This window comes from Alligator sinensis, unplaced genomic scaffold (genome assembly GCF_000455745.1).
Source record: "Alligator sinensis unplaced genomic scaffold, ASM45574v1 scaffold505_1, whole genome shotgun sequence".
Taxonomy (NCBI): Eukaryota; Metazoa; Chordata; order Crocodylia; family Alligatoridae; genus Alligator; species Alligator sinensis.
Genome location: NW_005841940.1, coordinates 845,582 through 864,887, shown reverse-complemented (window position 1 = coordinate 864,887; position 19,306 = coordinate 845,582). Strand labels below are relative to the sequence as shown.

The window sequence follows — 19,306 nt, the reverse complement described above, 5'->3', positions numbered from 1 at the left end:
AGCGTCTCCATGGCCCGCGGCGAAGCGGCTCCGGTCCCCGGTCTCGCCGCACAATGACGTCAGGCTCTACGGAGCGCGGGGCGGGTCACTCTGCACCTGGCCCCTGGGCATCCCTCCCGGGGGCGGTCGCAAGCCCCGCCCATTCATCTCTCCGGGCCAATCAGAGTCCCGCCCATCCGGAGGCCCCGCCTCTTCATAGGAGCGGGCGAATCCTCTGGCTGCTTAAAATAGTAACTCCGCCCTCTCCGTCACGGTAACACCTCCCCCACCGAGCAGCTTCAGGGCAGCGTCCCGCACGTGGGGGCGGGGAAGCGCGGGGCTCTCGGGCAGTCCGAAGCGGATCCGGACTTCCAGCAACACCAGGCACTGCTCGCCCGCCAGGCTCAGGCACGCGGCGACCCGCGAGGCGGGCGGGCTGCTCCGTTCCTCCGGGCGAGAGGCTCAGGGACGAGGAGCGGCTTCGGAGGAAAAGCTCGAGTCCGCCTTACAACAGGCTCCAGCGAGGCGCGGCTGTAAAATGAGGTCGGACCAGATCAGCTCAGGCACCCAAGGGCCTTTCCAGCCTTGGCTGCCCGCCTTCACCTCCTCTCGGCGCCATTTCTCAGGAGACAAGGAGGCGACAGGCCCTTCCTTCTTCGAGCAATGACAGGATTATGCCCAGGACGGGAGAGGCGAGCTGTGCCTCGGTGCCACTACAGTAGTGGGCCAGTCTGGTTTCCAGGACAGGGAGACTAGAGTCCCTCTGCCTAGTCTGCAACTGGCTGCAGTGAAGAGCCACGTATGTAATGCCAGAAAAGAAAGCCAGAGGGTCTTCATTAATGTAAAACCATTTTTTATTCTAAATCACTTTCACAACAGTGAAAATTAGTGAATAACAATGGTGTTGCACTATATACGCCATCATAGGCCATGTGCAGTCTGAATACAGGGGAAGGGAAATAGTACAATACAAAAAGCACACCAAGAAAAAGATAGGAACAAAAGCATTAACACTTGCAGACTAGTTTGTTCTTGGATTGCCATAAAAATAAGGACTCTCCACCCTGTCTCTGCAGCCACCTTAGTCTGCACCCCTCCTGCTTCCCAACCACAGCTGGCAAAAAGCTGAAAATTCTACATTTTTAAACATAACAGGTAATTAAGTCTGGTTTAATACCTTTTTTTAACATGTTACAGTTGGATTTCTGTCATCTTTACAGGATAAAGGCTGTTATCAATTTATCATTGTACCAGACTCGGTCCTGAGCCTCTCTCATAGCACCCAGTTTCTCAGAATAATGGAAGCAGGGAAACAAAGGCCTTTTCCTTGATTAGCAAATCAACATTACCTTTCCGCCAGCAGGTGGTGCTGTCTCTTCAATAAAACAGATCAAAGCCTGAAGGTTTCCATGCTGTGGCTAGTTGCTGACATTGCCTTTTCTCTAGAAAGGATCCTAGTTTCCCAAATATATGCTTTAGAAGACATCGGTGTAGAAAAAATAAAGCTTCTGAAGCTTTCTCCAAGCAACTGCACTGTTCAAATATCACCTGAGTTACTTCCAGTGGAGGCAAACACTACCAGATTATCCTGCACTCAAGTATACGACTGGATGAGGTGAAACTGCAGAAGCCAGCTTTGGAAACTCCTGCTTGCCTAGGTCCATTTTGGGGGGCACAAGCACATTAATCTTTCATCCCCCTTTATCATACTACAGTTGAACCATTTGTGTCCAGACAAATAAGTTTTAATGACAAGTGCTGAGGCACAACCTGCTCACAAGGTTCGTCCGTATACATGAGAACAAGTCTAATTTCTAAAGAACGTTTCTGTGTTGATTTGTTTTGTTAAATGTCGAAATATATTGTCCAGGATGTCGCAAGATTCACCTTTACAGGAGGTCAGTCTCTGACTTCCACTGATTCAGATCACTAGTAAACATCATTACAAAAAACAAAAAACAAAACAACCATAGAAGAAAAGCCTTTTGGAAGTGTCTAGTTAGAAAAAAAAAATCAAGAACAGTATTCATTTTGCTAAGGAATCCCTCATATCTCGGGCACTGCGGATCCACGCAGATTCATCAGCAACACTTTTTGAAGTTGTTTACTCAAAATTCCACAAAGGCTCCAGAGTCTTTCAGACTTGTATGCACACTTTCCAAAACTTCCTCCCCCAAATACACAAATATCTGTGATCTCATCCTGTAATTCAAATTAGCATCTTTGGTAAATCTGCAGTCCTTATACCACAGTCATTTCTTTCTAGGTTTGGAGCAGCTACACAGTCCTGGACAGACGATACTCTACCACCTTTTACTTGCCGTGGCACCTGCTAGCAAAGATGAAATTTAATTTCCTCACATAATTTTATGCATTTGACAAGTCTTATGTCAACCCCAAAACACACTTTAAAATCTCCCTTTTGTGCCCTTCCCCCAACAAGTGGATCTCAGATCTGTAAAAAGATTTCATGCAGAGGTACACAATAATGCTGGGAGTCTCAAATTTGGGAGAAGGGGTGAGTACAGCTACCATGACAGAATTGTAAGTAAACTATTCACAAGTTAAATCAAAGGCAGCTGTGCAAACCTAAGGAAAATAACACTGCTTTATCAATGAGAAACTGCACTGTGAGGCAAATTAGGTGTTTTGTAGTTTAATGACTCCACCCAGCCCCACAATGAGACAATTTACAAGCATGTGTCCCCCAGCAAACTGAGATTTTAAACATTTTCAGTGTGGATGTAATTGCTTGCTGTTACAGTCATTAGAACCAGTCAAATGCCATGGGTTTTTCACAACTCTGGTAAGTAATAGCGGGAACAGAACAGTGGTCTCCAAAGCTGGTTTCATTTTTGGCAGGTGTCCTGCCCAAGAAGTCTCATTAGTGTTGCAAAGGATTTCCTGAAGAAAACTGGATTTTGATATAGAGGCTAAATAATGCCCCGAACTCCAACTGCACCATCTCTTCCCTTGCAGAGGTGCTAAACAAGCGATACTGATAACATTGTAGTCATTTCCTGTCCTTGCCTGCTCACCCAGCCTCAGTGCCAGTGCCTTCCATGTAAACCTCTCCTAGCTGATTGGCACAGGGTTTCAAAGCAGCACTCCTTTCAAAGTGATGCTTAAAGCTAGGCCCATGGTTGTAGCTGGATACCTGTTGTATGAGACGGCTGAGCTGAGACATGTTTTTTTAACCGTTATTTAATTCCAAGGCTCTGGTGGAAAATGCGAGATTCCTCATTACGTTGTGGCACCATTGATCCCTGGAACCCATGATTAGGTATGGAACCAGACACCAAGAGGTTTAAAATGGGATGGGAACAGTTTGTAACTGGTTCAGAGGCTCTGCTGACCCTGAATACACAAGATACAGAGCACAGTTATGCAATCAACAGCCAGAACATTATCACCAGTGCCACAAACAGGAAGAGGCGGGAGAGGAACTGTTCATCCACGTACTGAGGAGTCCCTGGAACAGCTGGAAAACAGGAAATAAAACAATTCAGTTCTTTCCTTTTCTTCAATGTACGGTCCAGGCCACATATAGCAAATCTCTCTTCTATGGAGGTGCAAGGAACCTACCAGTTGATCATTTAATGCTACCAAGGTTTCCCTGGTGTAAGAAATCTCACACTTGGACTGCCTTTATCTCAGCAGAAGTCTGGAAAGCCAGTGGGCATCAGCTCCACAAATCAAGACTGCCGACAGTCCTCGACATGACCCTACAGAAGCGGAGAGCTCACCCTGTAAGTCTGTTCATAGTATTATTGTGGACAGCACTAATGCAAGTTTCAGCCAAGTGTTTCCATTCTATGGAATAGTTTTTCAGCCTGCCCCTCAGTTCTTCCTCCCCCACAAGGAGAAATTACTTTTGAGCAAGCAAGTGATAACAGACACAAAGCTAAAGCACATCCTTTATGCCAACAGAATGAGTGGGAAACCTAAGTGAGCTCAACACTCTGTGTGCATCCCAGTGAAACCACTATATCATGTCTGCAGACGAAGAGCGGGGTTGGAAAAAAGATTGGCAATCATTTATCCTGAACTAGCATACATCTACACACTCCTTAACTGAGCACACACCAACTGCTGAAACTTCCTTAGCCTGACGAAGGGTTTTTGAACCCGAAAGCTTGCTTAATAACTATTCGGGTTGGTCTAATAAAATATCAAATTCACCCAAGGAACCTTGTCTGCTTAACTCTAATCACACACTTATGCAAGTGTACAATACAACATACAACTAATAGGCAACTTCATTTAACTAGGGGCATACATCTTGGCAGTGTTTTCATGAACTCAAGAATCCACTTATGCTTTTTCCATGAAGTAACATAAGGAAGCAGAACCAGGCAGTCAATTTGAGGAGGCCCAAGAAAACCTTGGGTGCTAGATTTGTGGCACAAAACAGGTTGACTCATTTTGACTAGTGCAGAAAGAGGAGTTTGTCTAGAGGCTGTTTGGTAATCCCTCCGAATGAGGCTACTATATTAAAGTAACCTAACTGGTTTTACTCAGTTAAGAGCAGTTACATTAATTCACAACAAAGCTACTTCATGCAGCATACAAGTGATCATCAGGAGAGCACACTGCAAAGCAATGAAAGAAGCATTCCTGTCCTATAATGCTTCTTTCTGTTATAGGAACACTACAGCAAGGTTTTGGGGGGCTCACTCTCTCTCTCTCTTTTTTTTAAACAAAGAACTCTTCCCCTGTCAAAATCTGATCTTCCTTCTCTCTGTTTTAATGTTAGAAATCCATGTCTTAATTTCCTTGGCTTCCTAGAAGGACTCTTAGGAGTATTAGAATTAGGGGTGCACCGATAAAGAAAAATCGGCCTTATGTATTGGGCCAAAGAATAATGAGCCATAATCGCCCGATACCAATCCAATTGCCAATATGCAGGCCAGAAGCTTGGAGAGCAGCATCTGGCTGACAAGTTTGTTGCAGGAAAGGGCAGGGGGAGGAAAAGGGAAGGCAGATCGAAGCCCGCAGGGTGAGGGAGGGAGTGGGGCTGGAGCAGGGGCTGCCCAGCCAGGGCAGGACAGATTTGTGAGTGGCTCCCACCACTGCACACACACCCCCGGGGAGGCATGGGGGGCACATGCCCCCTGGTTATGCGTGCGGGGCAACAGCGGGTTGCCGCTGCAGGCTGGGGCCAGGAGCAATGCTAGGCTCTTCCCAGCAGGAGGCTGGGCCAGGGCTGCCTTTGGGGTGGGTGGCAGCACTAGGAGGTGGGGGTGGCTACGGATGGGTTACAGCCACCACAAAATTCGCTGCAGCCCCCGTTAGCCACCACTCCCAATGCCACTGCCTGCTCTGAGTGCAGCCCCGACTCAGCCCCCCACCAGGAAGAGCCAGACCCGGCCCCAGCCCACAGCAGCAGCCTGCCCTCGCCTTGTGCACAGATCAGGGGGCACATGCCCCCCAAGTCTGTGTGCAGCAGTGGGAGCTACCCCACCCTCCCTGTGCTCCCCAGATAAGCCACTCATGGCTTAGTCCCGCACTCTGCCCCACCCCAGCTGGGCAGTGCCTGCCCCTGCCCTAGCCCCACTTTTTCCCTTACCATGGGGGCCTCGATCTGCTCCTCCCCCACGCTCCTTCCCCCCAGACTTACCAGCCAGACACTGGTCTCCAAGCTGCTGGGCTGCGCTCCCAGCTGTATGCATGCTGTGGCTGTGCCCACGCATGCAACATTTATCAGCCACATCAGCCAAAAAAAAGCTGATTGCCGATAATGTCAATTTGCCTTTTATCAGTGCCAGTATGATATGGACTGATGTATCAGTGCACCTCTAATTAGAATTAAAGTTCTCACTGAAGTGACTTTCCTCCTTGCTCAAGGGAAAGAAACCTGTATTGTACCTATCCCGTCTGATTGCATAATCCTCCAAAGGGTCCTTCAGCAAAATACAGTTCAGCAAGATGTTCTCTCTAATATAAAACCCCTAGAAAAACACCTTTTAAAAACAAAAGGCTTATGTTTTCCTAACATAAGTATTATAATGGAACAGAAAAGGGCACAAACAAAGAATGTTCTCTCTTTGCAATTCATTATTTCAATGATGGCAAGCTAAGACTAGATGTTCAAAACAGCATTTTCCTATAACGTTCTACAACACTAGCTGATTCTTCAGCATGGACAGCTTGTTATTTTAATAGGTTCTGTGTTTAAAAGTTACCAAATATTCTGTAAATGTTTATTCTCCTGTGGATTTTTCCAGAAGATGGAATGCACAGTACCTGGAGGAGGCCGCCCATCATTTATGTTGAAAGCTGTGGCAAATATACCAAAGGGAAATGCCCCAATTCCAAATGACATCTGGAAGCCGCCATCCCCAAACCCAAAGCCTTGAAATCCCTGCAGAAAAGGAAAAGCAAAAAAAAAACCAAAAAACAAACCCATTAACTGTCATTTAAACTTCTGAGTCAGAATAAGCTGTACAATCCACGATAAGCATTTTCCCGCTTTGGGCTTTCTTACGCTAAATGAGAAGTAAACTACTGGACAGTTTATCATTTGTGCCTATGTTGTCAAACAGCTCCCTGGGCTCCCTTCTCTTTAGGAAAAGCATCACACAGTAATAAGCCACAGCATAGTAACACAACAGCTTGAGAGAATGATAGGAAATGCAGCTTATTTTTGGGGCTGCAGATGAGCCAATGCTAATTATTTTTCCAACTCTCAACTTAAAAAACACTAGCTATCTGACAATGTCATCATTTATGTCACTGGATATCACTTCTGGGATTTTAAAGCTTTAATTCGAGTTGATTTTCTATATCTATGTATCTGAAACAAGGATAATATGGAAAAATAACTCAATACTATTTGATCCCAGTATCCATGTACTCTCAGTTCAATAGTATTATGTATAGGCATATAGAACCATAGGTAGACACAGAGCTTTACAGCCAATATCCTCAGTCCCTACGCTAAGAAGCCAGTTGCATGTAACTTAATGTGATGCAGGAAGCCAGAACATTAGAGGAGGAGGATGAAGGTAAGAGCTATAATGCAGCATTAATTTGACCACACAGAGTAAGAGAAAAACTGCAGGGTGCGGCCAAGTAGAAAAATGAAACTTGGGAATCAGGAAACATCCCAATCCTTGAAGTGATGCTCTGCTTAGGATCCAACTCATAAAATATTAGCAAGATTACCACAGTAAGTAATGACTGCATGAGAACTTGGTCATCCTGCTCCTGAACTTCACTACTCTACCACATTAAATTTCTTGTCTTAGAATTAGCCGAATGGTATAACATCTGGACAATAGTCTAGTTTTTCACCCTCCAGCTAGGAGACAGTATGGAACAGAACTGATCCCACTGATGTAACTTTTAGACCCAGACTCATTCCTTAATTTGCTGAGTACAGAGTCACTTTACTTTGTTCTCAAGTGCCTTGCCATTACGTTCCTATAAAAGAAGGCCACAGCAGTTCCCCTTGCATGGCAGTCCCTGAAACCAGGAAGGCAGGTCCACTACTGTAATGCCTTTAATGCCAGATTCCACCGACTACAGGCAGCACCTGCTAAAAGGTTCAACCAAGACACAGCAGCTGATTTAATAAGAACACAATTCTCCAGAGAGGGAGAACAACTGAGCTCCCATCTATTCAATGCAGAAATGTTCCTTAATCATACCCAGCAGGGTTGTTTGTTTGAAGCAATGAGGTACATGAGTGCTCTCTGAGGGTTCCAGCCTGAATTACATGGAAATATGCAATTGTTTCATCAGGTCATGTTCACCTCACCTCTCACTGTGCTAGGAAACATTGAGTTCTAACCTGGTAGGTGCTCCCACATGTCTATTTACCATACAATGTATATAAATAGTAGGCTGTGTATTTACATGCCTGGGCCCACTGCATCCCACACCAAACCAGCACCTATCTGACATAGCCACATCTGGGATGTGTACATATGCACGTACAAGGGTATTTTATAAAAAGGATTCTGAAGAGGTGGAAACCACTGCAGCATTGCACGTACACTCCATGCATGGGTGTACATTTCAGGACAGGTCTCATTTGGCAAGAGAGGAGATTTTTAAGGCTACTTTGTAAAACAAGGCGATATGTATTTTGCCTACAGAGCATAATCTCACAGTAAAGAACAACATTTCCAGCAATGCTACACTCTGCAGTTGAACTGTGAAGTATGATTTAAGTTAGCTTCTGTTTCAGAACATGGGGCTGAAGCCCCAGCCCTTGGGCAAAATCCAGCCCACAGGGCTGCCCACAAGTCCAGAAATTTGGTGGCAGAGCAGTGGTGGCAAGTAATACTTCAACCACTGCCCTGCCGCAAAATTTCCAAGCACTGTGCAGTGGGATCAGGCCGTGGTCGGGTCAGCACTACACACTGGATCAGGCCCATGGACCAACCTGGTACTACTCACCCACCCGGTGCGGCCAAAATGTAGGCCACCATTGCTCTAGAATACTGAGGAACAGATGCAACCATAACAATGTCAGGCACCAAGAGACCTATAATAGCCAACATAGAAGGACAAACTGGGATCTGCACAGCAGCTTTTAGAAACACAACACCTCCATCCCCCTCCACCTCAATCAAGTCCTTCCATTTCAGCTTATGTTTCGCCTACCCCTCTGTTCTCTGGTTCAGGTCTCTGTCCCTGGGGTCGTGGTGGAGTTTTCTCTCTAGAGGAGACAGATTCAGGTAAGTACAGTGAAATCTGGTGTAACATTTGCTTTCATAGGACAGAACAAATACTGTCCTACCTTTCACGGATATTCAGGGACCACCCCATTGCTGCAACACAGCTATGGGCAGACACTCACAAGTAGGAGCCAGCAAGCTCACCAGTTACCTAGATCTCCAGCACCACATCTATAAACAAAGAATCTGTATTTCTGTGTAGCAACATCCTTTTTAAAACTTCACAAAAAGAGACATTGAGAATGGTGGTAAGGCCCATCAGTGTCCTGACTGGCTGCTCTAGTCAGATAATTTTCTGCATAATATATCATCTTGGCCACTAAATAGTGTTCAATTTAAATTAAAATAGGATTGCCACAGCTAAACAGGAAACAAGGTGTGGGAATCCAGGACCTAAGAGGGCTGGCACATATCCAGCAGCTGCCACCTCCATCTCAGCTTTGAACAAATCCCATCTGACATGTCATAAATACAATAATTTGACAGTGTTTCACTTTCACACTTACGGTTTCCACAAAGGAAAGGCTGCATTTAAGTATCTTACCTTGGATCCTGTTGTCCCGTACTTCCCCTGCCATACAAGGGAATAACTTTATCTCGACTGATTCCTGCTTTACAAACTGGACACACCTGTCTATTTGGCCTGGTTTCTAACCACTGAAAAAGAAAAAATTAACAGGCATCAGGAGAACAATGGAACAATGACAATGTACAAGAGTTTCTAACAGAGGCACACAGTAAGGTAGTTCACACAAGAGTCAGCTAAAGAGAATTCCACAATTAATTCAGAAAGCCAAATGCCAGACTGTCTACTACTTAGAAGCAAAGCAACTGAGCTGTGAAGGATACTTGCTTTAGTTTAGTATATTGTAGTGCTTTGATGCATCTGCTGAAATTCACAGTCCTACATATGCTGGAGAAAGCATTGATAAATACACTATAGGAATAACCCTGACATGGCTCAGGACTGGCATGAAAATCTGATCGGTCTGGTCTTCTCTCGTTTCTGTGATTCTATAAAATTAAAGCAAGGGTGTGACAGTACATGTGAGAGCAGAAGTGCCTCCAGCCTTTATCCACACATTTCCCTGCCCCTCCCTTCCACACAGCTCTCTCTCACAAACTCTCCTAGCAGAACTGAGATGTTCAAGTGGTTACAACAGTGAAAAACGGTCTTTTTAATCTAAAAACTTCCTCTAGAAAAGCAGAATATGAATTATTTCAGGTGAAGATTTACAAGCACAATCTAGTTGCCCTGAAAAGAAGGAAGTATGTTTGGGAAGAGAAGGAGGTATTGCAGCTTCTGACAAAATACCCTGGGGAGCCTGAAGGGTTTATTGTGTAAGAGGAGCTGATGAAAGACAAGGTAAAGGGAAACCGGTCTTACCTGGTGTAAACAAGGCCAACTGTTGGCATTCCCAAGATGATTGGTCACAGGGTAGAAGGGGAGAGAGGAAAAAAAAATGCATTCAATAACTAACACCTAGATTTGGCAAACGTACAAACTATACCAAGGATCATCGAGCATAGAGACAACAGAAAGCTGGAATCCAGCAGTGACAGTTCCATAACCTTGCTTTAGGATAACTTTTATAAGCGTAATCAAAATCTGATGATCTCTGGTCCACCCAAATTACAAAGTTTGACACTAAGTTGCCATGATGTAATTTCTACTTATTCATAATGTCATCATCCAAGAGTCCTGCAGCCTTACACACTAGTACAGAAGGCATATGCAGGAACCTGAATTCATCTTCTTAGGGTTCCTGCACAGATTCTGCTCTTCAGTCTCATGACAATGTATCCCAAGTAAAGGTTGCCAATTATATGATGTTTACAAGTCAGAGGTAGGGCATTTGAGTAAAATAATGGGGGGCAAGGGGTAGGAATGGGGAGAAATCTACATTATAATACAGCATACTAGTCGCATGCTGTTAATTCCAAATGTGTGCACTTCTCCCTAATAGGAGTCTTTACTTAAATCTAAGTTCTTGTGCCAACCTTAAAAGAAAGAGTCAAAGCCAAACAAAATAGGCCATAAAATAAGATGGCCAATCAAGATGCAATCAGCTGCTCTAAACAGCAGTCTCTATACAATGTTTTTGCCAGATCTAGCAGACAAGGGAAACCTGTGGTGACCATGGAATCTGCCTGGGAGTTTAAAATTCAGAGTATAGAATTCCAGACAGAATCAAGGACAAGATGCAAAATAGATCCAAGTATGTGTATATTAGGGAAAAAATATAGACTCAATCAGCATGTCTATGCCAAACTAGAAAAAATGAATGAGAATAATACAATTTAGAAAAGCATATCAATCAGGGCTGAACAATTCAATTTTAACACAATAATCTCCAGGGCTAGCACAAAACAAAACGTAAGGAGATTATCATCAAGTTAAAATAACTGCATATTTAAAAGAAAAATATATTTGAGGACTGAATGGCAAAGCAGCAAGTTTCTGTTGATGGCACAATTCAAAGCTGTAGTCACATTCACATTACGATGCCAATGCAAGACTGTCATTTCATGTTTGGTCTTGCTATATGTTAGACTTCTGGATGATTAAAAATGAATTTACTCTTGCCTAGTCTTACAAGAGCTGAATACTTACCAGAAGAGGTGTCCACACAGGCTAATAACTGCATCCTTGGCAGTGTCTAAACAGATGTTACATTCAAAAGTGCTATCCTGGTTAGTATTGTCCCCAGCACCATTACTACTGCTGCTGCCACTAGTGCCTCCAGTACTGGAGTTCTCAGTGGATGTGGAAGCTGTGGGCCCTTTACTTGCCATTCTCAGGAGTTAACCAGATCCAAAGTCAAGAAAATCTTCCAACTGGAATCCTACCAGAGGAGAGAAAGAAAGAAAAGTTCCATTTGCATCATGCTGTCTCATTCTTGTCCTGTTCCAAACTGGAAGGAAGAAAAAATATTAAGGCGACTTCCCACAGGACTATACAGATCCTAAGGCTGATCTCCTCAATGGGGTCTTTTTTTAGAAGTTAATTGGCCTGGAATGTCTGTGGTACATTGGCTGCTGATGTGACCTATATTTCAAAGTCCTGGATGCACTGACTGATGAGACCCTATGGTGAAAATGAAAACAGATCTCCTGCACCCACTTTCTGGAAAACACCATATAATGATAGTGGCACAACAAATACATTTCAAGAACTTTGGAAATTTTGGGAACTTTCCAAAACTCTAAAGTGAGACACAACTGTCTGAGTTACAGCCTGCAAAATATGATTTAATAAAGAAACAGGTCAGGAAAGCAAGTTACCAGTTTTTTCTAGCATTTAGTGAAGTTTACAAGAAAAATTAACCAAGAAACCTCAGCTTGAATCAACTGGTCACTCATTAAAACAAAGAAATGTTAAGTTCAGAGCTGTCCATTAGCTCCAATCACCAGGAATTTGGAAACAGAAGGTGGATGGAGCAGTGAACCTCTCATTGCTGCCATGGCAGTAGGTGGGAGTGATCAGGGAACATTTCTAGCAGTTATGGCACTAAGGACCACACTTCCTAGCAAATCCGTTCACAAGTTTCCAGCTGATGTTAATAAGTCATGTCTTTCTACTCAGAGGCCATCATTCTCTTTTTATTTCCTTTTACTAAAATAGTAACAACGAACCTGAACTTCATTTAAAAAAAAAATCATGGAAAATCCAAATCACCTAGCAAGTCCTATGACCCTATGTGTATGAAGCATTTACGTTTCAGGATAGAAAAGATGCACAATCTTTGCTGTGTCAGAAAAATACCAAAAGTCCAGCCTGGTTTTTTAATCCAAAGCATCAAGAACAGTTGCTATGCTAGCTGATTCTGCTATAAATAATCAAGACAGAAAAATGTAAATCTTAGTCCACTGCACCATCCATGAGAAAATATAAAACTGATCCCACATTGCTGAACATGCTCTAACTGCCTAGATAAACATGTGCAAAGAAAGAAGAGCTGACTACCCAAATCTCTCACAAGTGAACAGCACTGAAGCACTCAGGCATTTAGAATCTTTCATGAACTACTGACTTTGCAAAACTTACCACTGGAGCACTAAAGACCACCTTGGCTTCCTGCCCTTGTAGCAACGCTGAAGCAGAACCACAAAGCTGCAGATCAAGACCACAGTCTCCCTACCTGCTATCACAAACAGAACTTTTCATACAATAATAATCCCACTGCTGGACCAAGGAATATCATGCTTAAGACCAATGAAAGTATTGCATCAATGACACCAGAAGAGAGCAAGTGAGGAAAGAGGTTTATTTCTACAGATCTTTTTCACTCAGTTACATCATTTTCCATTGTGTCCCAGAAGAGCAGCTCAGTGTTTGCAGCTTCGGTGCCTTAATGGACACTGCCTCTCAGCACTGCTGACTCTCAGCATTTCTCAGACCAGTTTTGTTTAATCTCATCAGCAAAGCAGCTTGCTGTACATATATAAAATAAAAAGCACACTTGAGCTCAAGATAGATGGAAACACAACCAACATCAAAACAACAAATTAAAGACAGTTTTCAGCATTCTCACGTATCCTTTTATCAGAATATTTGGCACAATTAAATATTAATTCTCTCAGCAAGATACACTAAATGACCCACTATAAATTAATGCTACAGGACAGACGTATCACCTCCAGATGCATGCACTGCTAGTGAGACTAAAAAAATCAACAGTAAATAAAACTCACATGGGTCACAACACAGCAAAAGCCAACAATAACAATTCTTTACCTAGATGTTTGACATGCCACTTATCTTGGGAGTATCCCAAGTAAAACAGATAAAACAGACTAAGATATTAAAGACAGAAAAGCAAAAACAAAACCTATGTAACCCTTAAGGCAGCCTGGAAAAACAGATTACATTTATAGAGTTCAATACCAAAGTGAAGGCAGTCTCACTGCTGGATGCTGAAACCTGGATATTTATAAAGACCCCACTATCTAAACAACTAGTCTCCATAGACAGTAACCTCAGACAAATCCTTGAATCCTTAATATCCAATGACTAGAAAAAAAAAATCACAAATCAAAGCACTATGAAGAATGAAGCAGAAGCCAATAGGACTAGATATAATTGAATGAAAAAGTTAACCACTAAAGATGAAAGACAGTAGTGAAAGTCCTATGTAATAACTAGAATAAAAAGATATGGACAAAACCAATTACAGTTTATACACAACTGTCTTGCAATTTCACTTAATATTCTGGAGAAGAGTTTGGGGAACTTAAAGATCCAAAAACATAATTTTCAGATAAGGATCTCCCTCCTGGCTTTCATCCTTTTCATAAAGCAAATTTAGTTATATAAAAGAAAGTAGATTTAAAAACCAGTATGCATAGCTTAAATTAACAAAACCAAGCATGCTTATGATTCTACATGACAAAAAACAAGCATGCTTATGATTCTACACTTCGCAAGTCAGTCTCTTTCCCACATTTGTCTGTTGTTGTCTGTCACTGGGACATATAGTATATTTAATCTAACCTAGTTTGTAATAGACTCTTCTACATTTCAAATGTGCATGAGACCCAATACAGTAGCCAGAGCACTGAAAGCACATTCAGTAATTCCATAACAACTGGATTCCTATGGCTTCGATCTGCAAGACCTCCCAATCCAAGGATGGAAAGAGATTTTGTTCAAACAAGTTCTAAGACAGTTGTAACTTAACCACTCTAGCCTGCACAATGAAACTTCAGGCCGACAGCAGACAGGTCCATTTTGTGTCCGATTCAGGGCTCAGATTAAAGGAATAGATTAAGCACGCCAGATACACCCCCACACCAGATCACTTCCAGGTTTTAGCAAACAAAAAGTTGTGAAGGAGAGCGCAGTGTACGGAATTGCTAGTGCAAGTTTCCCAAGTCCACTGTTTAGACCTACTCTTCAAAACGCACTTCAAATGTCAGGAGCATTAAAGAAACAAAACAAAAAAAAAAGGTGGTATTAGTTATGACTTCATGGACAAAATTTTCACAGGATTTCCATTTTTTTTTTCTTATGTTTTATCATCGAGACATTTCCATGGAAACAAGTTTTTTGTTTCTCAGGTATCCACCTATTCCTGTTGTTTATCCCCTAATTTGAAGTCACAATCCTCTGTGCCATGGAAATGACCGAGTCCCTTAAAGATTCCTACTTGACATGGGAAATCATCTGCTCTTGTTCCTGCTGTTTAACTGCTAAGAAACAAAAAGACCTGTTTCCAAGCAGGCCTCCTTAAATAATGAGAAGGGGAAACAAAACAGAGGATGTATATGAATGCTTACAACATGCATCCCTTTAGGTTACCCAGACTTTTCTGGAGCCAGTCTGAGTGAACAAGAGCAGCACTGAAGGGGAAGCAGGACCTTTGCGAAGCAGCCCACTGGCACCTGAAGTTCTATGGCAGTTAAGAACAACAGATGGTCTAAGACTGAGGAAGAAATAATAACATGGGATATTGTTGAGTATTACCTGAGCCCTGCCAATCAGCAAATGGAGGGAGGCAACACTACCAAATTATACGGGAAATATATTCTAAAGATGCAGGGCAACAAATATTGCACCAAAGAGATGCTGGCATAATGAAACTGTCACTAAAAGCAGCCAAGCATCTGAACTTAATAGGAATCAAAACTTATAAGTTTGCCCAAGGTACATATATATATATGCCTCTGAAAAAATGAGGAGGAACTGCAGAAAAGAACAGTATTTCTAATTTAAAGCATGCAAAAACTTTGATGGAAAGACAGCAGATGAAAAATAATTCAGCATGTGAGATAGAGAGGATAATACCACTTAAATTATAAATGATATTTCCAGGATATATAGTTATAGCAGTATCAGAATGTTACTTTTTTCAAAAGCATTCAAAATAAATGCTTTCCAACTGGGATCTATGTCACTGACTAGATGCCAACACTACATATTTTATACTAGGGCTGTCAAACAATTAAAAAATTTGACTGCGATTAGATGCACGATTAAAAAAAAAAACTAGTCGCAATTAGTCGTGATTTTAATTGCACAGCTAAAAACTAAAATTATATGCAAAAGAACTCAAAATTATGCAGGACTTTGTATGGTTGGGGGTCCGTGTGGAGGGCTGTGGGTGTGTGTGTGGAGTTTGGAGCCTGAGGAGGGGGGATCCCTGCATGCCTTGGGAGGATGCAGGGTACTGTGGGGCAGGAGTGAGGGGCAGCAGCAGGGCTGGGAGGGCTATGGTTTGGGAACGAGAGGTAGAGTCACAGACACATGCACAGCGCCTGGAGGCTAAGTCTGTGGAGGGGGAGGGGCGATCAAGGTTCCTACAGTGAGGGGCTCCCTGCCACTGCACGCAACTGTGGAGGAGGAATAGCGGGCACATGCCCCCTGATTTGTGCATGGGGCAGAGCTGGGGTGAATGGGGCCGTGGGGCCAGGGCAGGTCACGGGACAGAGTCACAGGAGGCTTGTCCAGGGGTGCCCGGGGGCATGGTTTCCTGCCACTGCGTGTACCCCCAGGGGAGGCATGGGGGCCACCCCCACCACAATTTGTGCGCAGGACAGAGGCAGGCTGCCGCTGCAGGTTGGGGCTCTATGCCCTTCTGCCTTTGCCCCAGGAGCTGCAGTATGCCACGATGTGCGTCCGACAGCTGGGAGGGCACGGGACATGTAGCCAGCATGCGGCTCCCTGGAAAAAAGCAGCAGAGTGCGGAGTCCCAGCCCACAGCGGGCAGCCTACCTCTGCACATGCCCCCTATCCCTCCCCCACGGTTGCATGCAGTGGCAGGGGACCAAGCCCCCGTGCACCCCTGGATAAGCCTCTCGTGGCTCTGGCCCACAACCCACCCCGGCAACAGGGCCCCATTCACCCCAGCCCCTACCCCACTTCCTCCCTCACCGTGGGGTACTTCATCTGCCATGCCCATGCCCCTTCCTTCTCCCCCTACCTCTCCCCCTCTACAGAATTATGGTGCAGCACTGCTGTACACATAGCGTGCAGGCTGCAGCTGCTGGTATGCATCTGTCCTTGCACCTCCCCCCACACCCCATGCACTGCAGCCACTTGGGCTGCCCTGCGGTCTTTTGTGCTGCCACCACTGCCCCGCTAGGCAACCTGGAGTTGGTGGAGCAGAGCCCAGAAGCAGGCTCCAAAACTATATGCGCAATATAAAAAAATTAATGCAGGAACTGATTAACGCATTAATCGCACACATTAACTATGATGATAGCCCTATTTTATACTTCTTGTTGCTATGTACATGAAATATGAAATCAAAAGGGATCCTGTCAAATTAACAATTCTGTTTAGCAAAATGAATACAAAACTTCTAATGAGTTGCACTTTGTTATATCTGAGATTATAATAAACTGAAGGAATTTTTAAATCAAGTTTGCTTTTCACTACGAATTCTATTGTATTTAGTTTCTGAACCCCCCTCAACTTGAGCAATGAAACAGTTTGATCACTCATGCAATGAAAGTAAGTTCGATCACTTTCTCATGTACTAACACAGCAATTAAAATTTCAAAAAATTGTCATTAACAGTAAAAGCATCAAGAAACCTTTCTTTTCAGACTGTTTGTAACATGTAGCCCACACAAACAACAAAACACCAATATGAAAAATAAACTGAGTTCCCTGAACTTTAAATGTGATAAACATGTGGTCAGAAATCACTTTTTTGCCCCACAAAAAACTATAAGTATATTCAGTGCTGTAGCAACAAGGTTTGGTGCCTGGAGCAAAGCCTGTAGCGGCAGCCCACTCCTGCCCCACACACAGATCTGGGGGGGGCACACCCTCCCCTCTATGCTTACTTGGGAGTGCACGCAGTGGCAGGAGCTGCCCTCCCCCACCATCCCTGCGCCTCCCCAAACGAGCTGCTTGCAGTTCTGTCCTGCACCTTGCCCCGGCTGGGCAGTGCCTCTTGGCGCCCCTTCATTTTGGTGCCCAGGGCGGTCACCCCACTCTCCCCGCCTTGCTAGGGCACTGAGTTTATTCCTTGATGTTCATTTTATGATATTCATGACATGTACATAACTGAGGCAATCCAACTTGTTAATTATTAAACACATATTTATCTACTTGTTTCTCTTCATCCATCCCCTGTCCCTTAACAGACAGGTTATGCTTTAACTTGCTCTTTAGACAGACATTCCAGATTCCTGTGTTTGTATGTTGCTCTGTCCTATACACATTTCAGTTATTCAATCAGTGGTTCTTACAGATAGTTTGCATTTTAGTGTAAAGTACTATCCCAGCCTGGATCCATGAGCCAATACACAACCTTATTTAATTTCTTCATAGACCTGCGCTCAAGAACCTGACAGAAGTTGGAGGCCTACATTTAAAGGGTGCTTTGGGATCCACTAAAATTAAAGGTGCTTCACAAATGCAATGTTATTGTCAGTATACAATGTACAGTGAAACCATATGAACTACAACCTATCAGAAAATAAACTGAAGAGATGGAAATAGCTACATCACATTTTATCCTCTTTGTCTTCCATCCAAAACAGAATAAATTCAGACAGAACTTGGAACAACACTTATCCAAAAGCACTCTTGCTTGCTTGCTTGGTTTTTTGTTTTTACCTGGGCACATCCAAGGAATAAAGCAAAACTGCTTTAACCAGTTTGATAACATAACCCGGATATTTTTCCTGGCAGTAGAGCATGAAGGAATTAACTTACTAAAAGCAAACATTCTTTAAGGAGATGATGTGGACAATGGATAAAGATCTCTATAGGCTGACCAAGGAGATTTTGCTTGACACTTCTAAACACGATAAAGAAGTATTTAGTTTATTTTGTGCAGATCAGGAAACGCTGAACAATCCCAGAAGATAACCTGGCTATACCAGCCCCATCTGACACACAGGGCTAATGTGGGCTGAACACCCATGGAGCAGTGGTTAGCCCCTCCCTGTTATTAGGGAAGTCTACTGGGTATAGGTCAAGTCGTTTGGGGGTATAGCTAAAGAGAAAACGGGATAGGGGTGAGATCATTGCTCAATACAAGTGCGCCAAGGTGGGACAGTGAGCAGGGCAAACGGCCAGTGCCCAACAACCCTCAAATGAGTCCAAGAAGCCAGTGGGCACTTCCCAGTGAAACTCTGCCCAGAGGCACCAACCGACAAGGGACAGGCCTACAGGCCTATTCGCTGCTTTCAAGGGACTGTGGGCCATTGCCCACCAAGAAAAACCATACACCTCCCTTAAAAAGGGAAGCCCCTGAGAAAGTAACAATTCATTTCTTGGGAGAAAAACAAAAAAGGACACAGGGAAGGGAGGAAGATCACAGGTTCAAAACATGGGACCCAGATGAGCCGAGCACACCCGACGGTGCCCGATGCCCAGCTCAGGGGCAGGAACCGACAAGGTACAGGACAGCGCCCGGGGGCCCTTCCTGTCAGCCCCGCCCGGCTGGGCCCCGACGAGGCCCCCAGCTACGCCCGGCTCTTACACCCCACGATCCCACATCGGAGCTAAACACGCGCTACAGCAAACCCCATTCAGTTGCCTACGGGATGTTTTGCCCCCGGGGCTCAATTCGCTGCCGATGCAGTCGCTCCCGGGGACCCCCGGCCCCGCTGCCCCCATCAGGGCTGCCCCGCAAGCGGCCAGGGCGGAGCGCCACGTCCCAGCCCGCGGGGCGCTCCCC

The 19,306-nt window shown here is 44.2% G+C and overlaps 2 protein-coding genes across 5 annotated transcripts in view; both read right to left on the bottom strand.

The window, feature by feature from the left end:
* The window catches only part of LIMK2 (LIM domain kinase 2), a 35,753-nt gene extending 35,611 nt beyond the window's left edge, over positions 1-142 (bottom strand). Inside the window, exon 1 of the mRNA XM_014518119.2 lies at positions 1-142. Coding sequence (XP_014373605.1) covers positions 1-11 — 11 coding nt within the window. The 5' untranslated portion in view covers positions 12-142.
* A 673-nt stretch (positions 143-815) lies between these two features.
* The window catches only part of RNF185 (ring finger protein 185), a 20,690-nt gene continuing 2,199 nt past the window's right edge, over positions 816-19,306 (bottom strand). For 2 of the 4 annotated variants that reach the window (XM_006019846.2, XM_014518117.2), the window contains exons 2-7: positions 11,281-11,512; positions 10,054-10,072; positions 9,211-9,323; positions 8,593-8,647; positions 6,226-6,343; positions 816-3,460 (exon numbers count right to left, since the gene is read on the bottom strand). In XM_006019846.2, coding sequence (XP_006019908.1) covers positions 3,363-3,460; positions 6,226-6,343; positions 8,593-8,647; positions 9,211-9,323; positions 10,054-10,072; positions 11,281-11,462 — 585 coding nt within the window. In that variant the 5' untranslated portion in view covers positions 11,463-11,512 and the 3' untranslated portion in view covers positions 816-3,362. Of the gene's footprint in view, positions 3,461-6,225; positions 6,344-8,592; positions 8,648-9,210; positions 9,324-10,053; positions 10,073-11,280; positions 11,513-17,459; positions 17,693-19,169 lie in introns of those variants that run through there. The other 2 variants (XM_006019847.3, XM_025199300.1) reach the window with 2 other exon arrangements.